Below are 4,544 nucleotides of genomic sequence, written 5' to 3'. Positions count from 1 at the left end.
CTGCTGCTGCTGCTGCTGTTGCTGCTGCTGTTGCTGCTGCTGTTGCCGTCCCCGGTCCCGCGATGGGCCCCTGCGTTTGATCCTCGAGTACCGGCGCGTTCAGCGGCGGCCCCTCGTGCGGTCTCACTCCGTTGGCCAGGTGAAAGAAGTCCGTTATCCGCCGCTGTTGGGGCCCTTGCGCCTGGATCTGTTGCGCTTGCTCTGGCTGTTCTGTCGCGGGGTTAGCCGCCCTTTCCAGTCGCCTTCCGGCTGCTCGCAGACAACACCTGCCTACCTCCATGGCAGACAGGGCTGCCAGGGCGATCACATCCCAGGGGGCCTGCTCGCAGCCGGTCGGGGCTTGGACCAGCCACAGCTGCTTCCGGGTGATGCCGCCTGTCGCTGCCTCCTGGGAGGGCTGTATGTGTCGATCAATCTGCTCCCGGACAGCTTGTGCGACGGGGCACTCCCAGAAGTGGTGCATGCGTGGGGAGCAGTGCTGGTTGCTGGCGTTGCCGAACCCTCCACACCCACAGCGCTCCGGCACCATGCGGGCCAGGTGCGTATGTATGTATGTATGTATGTATGTATGTATGTATGTATGTATGTATGTATGTATGTATGTATGTATGTATGTATGTATGTATGTATGTATGTATGTATGTATGTATGTATGTATGTATGTGTGTGTGTTAGTTATCACATTGTGGATTGTGGTAAGTAGGATACTTAGATAGGTCCGTTACACGAGTGTACGGCGGACACGGCGAAGTGAATGATGACGACCTCATGCAAGCGAACCCATGCACGCACGGTTTTGTTCTTAAGCTTGACATCGATATGGAGGTGTATGTATGGCTTTTTTCATCATGCGATGCCGACCCGCGTCATTCAGCGAGCAGCAGGACGGAGAGTAGAAGCCTTTTCTTTTCAGTTTCAGTCCTCACCAAGCCGTATGTATGGCGTATCTACCCTACCTGGCTCAAAGACGTAGCTAGATTTGTAGCCAGCGCGTACATAGACAGGCTGGCTGCTTGCGTCTTCGAATGCACGTATGCACACCGCAGCATACCGTAACACAAAGAAACCAACGAAGCAAGAGCCCAAGGAGAAGAATACGAGAAATAAATCATGTATTTTAGGATGTATTTTATAATTATAAATTTATCCGGCAGCCAGAACAGCGCGTAGGCGACACCTGCACACAAGGTCGCCGGCAGAAAATATGCGTGACAAGGCGTCACGGTCTGTCACGGCGAGGCCTTGCTCTCTGTTATTACATCCTGCCTTATTAAGGAAAAAATCGCAAATTGCACATCGCATAATTATCCGTTATGACATATTCCAGGAAATATTATTGCACAGGGCGCCTTGGCCACGCAAAACAAGACCACCGGAGCGCCCTTATGTGCAATTGTAATGTAAGAGCAGCTGCAAGGACGGAGTAATAGGCGAATTAATGAATTCAATTTGTGAGCTGAAATGAAACTTTTAATGTGCACTGCGCTACGTTTGCTTACAACATTTTACAACGCTGAGCCACGCAGGTTCATGCACAGTAGAGGGTAGGACAAACTGTCGGGCAGAGCAATTCTTTTGACTGCCCCGGTCGCACAATTCCCGTGCTTCCCTAATTCGACACCCTGAACACGCTAATTCTGACTGTCCGAATGTCCCTGCCAGGCCAATTCGACACCCTGTCAGCCTAATTCTGACTGACGGAATGTCCCGCCAGGCTAATTCGGCACCCGGACAGGCCAATTCTGACTGTCGGAATGTCCCTGCCAGGCCAATTCATATCCCTGTCAGGCCAATTCAAGGGCCTGTCCCGGCAATTCAACTTGTCCCAGGTGTCAATTTAAACCCTTCTACCGAGCAATCTAGACCAATTGCAGGGTCTGCCCCCAAACTCTCAGGCACGCATTCAGAATCGCGGGAGTTGAAGGAACTTTACAAAACAAGGGGAGCACTTACAAATATCTCTCGTGTGTTTGTTGGTTTCAAATCCGTACATGCTTGTACTCCGTACTGCCGTACTCCGTACTCATTCACCCATACATTCATTGTGTGTGTATGTGTGAAAAGTTACCATCACCCGAACCGACCAGAACCAAAGGTGTGTCTGCATGGCAAGTCGCTCACAATTTTAACACCCGGTCTATTCATTCATTCCTTCGTTCAGACAAGCAGACATATCCACACGCCTCGTCTTGAACTGTGCTTCAGTCCTGCTAAGGGCCCCCGGCACTCGACCAGACTACATGTGTTCAAAAAGATACCACCACCCGAACCGAACCAAACCAGGGGCATGTTAACCACACCTTTCATTCATGTTAACCACACCTTCCATTCATTCATACATCCAATCATTCACGCAGACAAAGAAATGTAAGCACACGCGCCTGCCCTGCAGTAGTGTGGCCCGGCACAATGTAGCTGTAGTAGCTGGTACACAGTAAGCACAGTAAGCTGGTACACGCATAGCACGACCACCAGCATCTCGAGAGGCCTTTTCAGCGGCCAGCTACTAAATAATGCATGAACGTCACATAGAGGAAGGTAGCATAATACGAGCCGTCAACGATAGGACCATCACCGCCAACCGGACTGCGTGAACCTGTCTCCAGTGCGTCACGCAGCACACTGACTGCCTTGACGCTTCCAGTTGAGGGATCCATGTCGAGGTCGGCCAACCTTTCTGTCAGTGAATGGCGGTAAGTCAGCCACAAACCAGTCTGTACCTAATTCCAGGTTGGATAGAGCCTACTTGAGAGTGGCGCGCTGGTTCTGTTTGTCCTTGTAGTTGAGATCCTGGGACGAGATGTTGACATGGGGCATGCGCTTGCTCAGCGCGCGCAGTGCAGGGAAGCTGATGAGGTATGGCCCGATCATCATCATCTTCCGGGGGTTGATGAGCTGGCGCCTGCAGCACGTGTTACAGTGTCGACATTGCTGATCCTATTTGGTACCAGTCATTCGCCCGTGAACGCATGGCCATGCTCCTGGCTTTTAATGTACCCTACTGCAGGCCCGCGTACCTTAGGCGCCAGCCAATGTGCATTTGGTCAATAGTCAGCACGACGGGTTGGAGCACGGACACCCACGTCACTGCAAGGGGCAATGTAAAAAGCTACCTCCTCCGGCTGGCGTTGTTGTCCTTTGATGCTGAGACCCCGGATGATACCCCGCAGCAACTGTTGAATTGTGCCGTCAACGAGTCCTGAATGTCAATCGATGTCCGATGGTTAACAAGTCAAGGCATGTGTACACGCACGCCAGCCTACACTACTCACGCATGCCGATACTGCATCATACCTCGTTGTTGTGATGTTTCGAGCAGTCGGACGGGTTCACTGCGTGATGCATCTGCCCGAGCGTATGCCTGTAGCCTCACTCTATCAGCCTGGAAAAGGGATGTCCGCCGCTTAATCTCCCTGTCCAGCACTATTCGATCTGCCCGCTCGGCGATCAATGCGGATGTGACCACCTTGAGCCGCTCAAAGAGCTCAACGTGTCCCGCACGCTCAAGTCCCTCGGCAGAACGGAAGGGGACAATGACACTTGGGTCTGTCGCGACTCGCTGTGTCGCAGCGACTCGCAGTGAAGCAGCGTCGGCTGAACGCTTCAATTGGTGATTTCTGTTGAGGGCCAGACACGCGGCACACGGCCATACAGCTGCGGAGGAGAAACTGCAGACAACGGACCGGATGGAGTCGATTTCGCCGTAGTATGCTGGAAGCTGATTCTCCCGGAAGAATGTATCCGCCTGTGGTGCCATGTCAGGATTCCCATGTGGGTTAACATTTGTCAGGCAGACCAACACGCTAGCCTTGCCTTTGCCCGACCCACATGCACTGACCTTAGCAAACCACCATGCCATCAACAACCCGGGGTACCAGGCTAGCGCGCGCCCTGCATCGCCGCCCGTGTCCATGATGGCGGCCTCAATGTCCCGCGGCCCCAACACACCCGCCTGGGAACAGCCGTATAGGCAGGCGTAACATTCGTCGCGCAGTCCAGGGCACGACATCCCACCGATAACACGGCGCCGACGCTCGGCTAGTTGTTGCAGGAAGGCGGGGCGCGCTGGACGGGCGCCCGGCATGGGTAACGGACCGGGCAACGGCGCCGTGCTTCGAAGCCCGCGCTGCGACAACAGGTCTGAAAACATGGCATACCGGCATCCGTATCCAACACTGCCGGTGCGAAGGCTGCGAAGGACGCATACTTAACTCCACAGCTAGATCCATCGAAGCCACAAAGCGCCTGAACACAAAATTGTGGGTACAGGACCGTGCATGGCGCTGGGTGGCCACAGCAACACAAGTTAATCGTGTGCTGGCGTCCACAGACTCTGCAATCAAGCTGACGTTTCTCCAGGACTTCCATAGCAGAGGCCTGAGACTTCTCCGCCCCGAATACTTCCATGCATGCACCATGGTTCATTTAGCACCGTTCGACACAAGAACCTATGGTGATAATATAAACTGGCATACTTATTGCAATGGTTTACCGAGATTTTTAGAAATGCTTCCTTACTGTCTAAATACCTTCAGCTTTTTAAA

At 53.2% G+C, this 4,544-nt stretch overlaps 1 protein-coding gene across 1 annotated transcript; it reads right to left on the bottom strand.

Annotated features, from left to right (window-relative positions):
* Positions 1-2,742: 2,742 nt before the first annotated feature.
* Positions 2,743-4,544, bottom strand: VOLCADRAFT_105752 (uncharacterized protein; the record flags this gene model as incomplete). The annotated part of the gene is made up of 6 exons (XM_002952891.1): positions 4,350-4,544; positions 4,096-4,283; positions 3,839-3,952; positions 3,684-3,745; positions 3,273-3,617; positions 2,743-2,902 (listed from the first exon to the last, which is right to left on the bottom strand). Exons 1-6 carry the CDS (start codon positions 4,423-4,425, stop codon positions 2,743-2,745), a joined length of 945 nt encoding a protein of 314 aa, XP_002952937.1. The 5' UTR covers positions 4,426-4,544.

This window comes from Volvox carteri, assembly GCF_000143455.1.
Source record: "Volvox carteri f. nagariensis unplaced genomic scaffold VOLCAscaffold_33, whole genome shotgun sequence".
NCBI classification, from domain to species: domain Eukaryota; kingdom Viridiplantae; phylum Chlorophyta; class Chlorophyceae; order Chlamydomonadales; family Volvocaceae; genus Volvox; species Volvox carteri.
The sequence above is the reverse complement of the archived record's forward strand: the minus strand, read 5'-3'. Positions and strand labels throughout refer to the sequence as shown.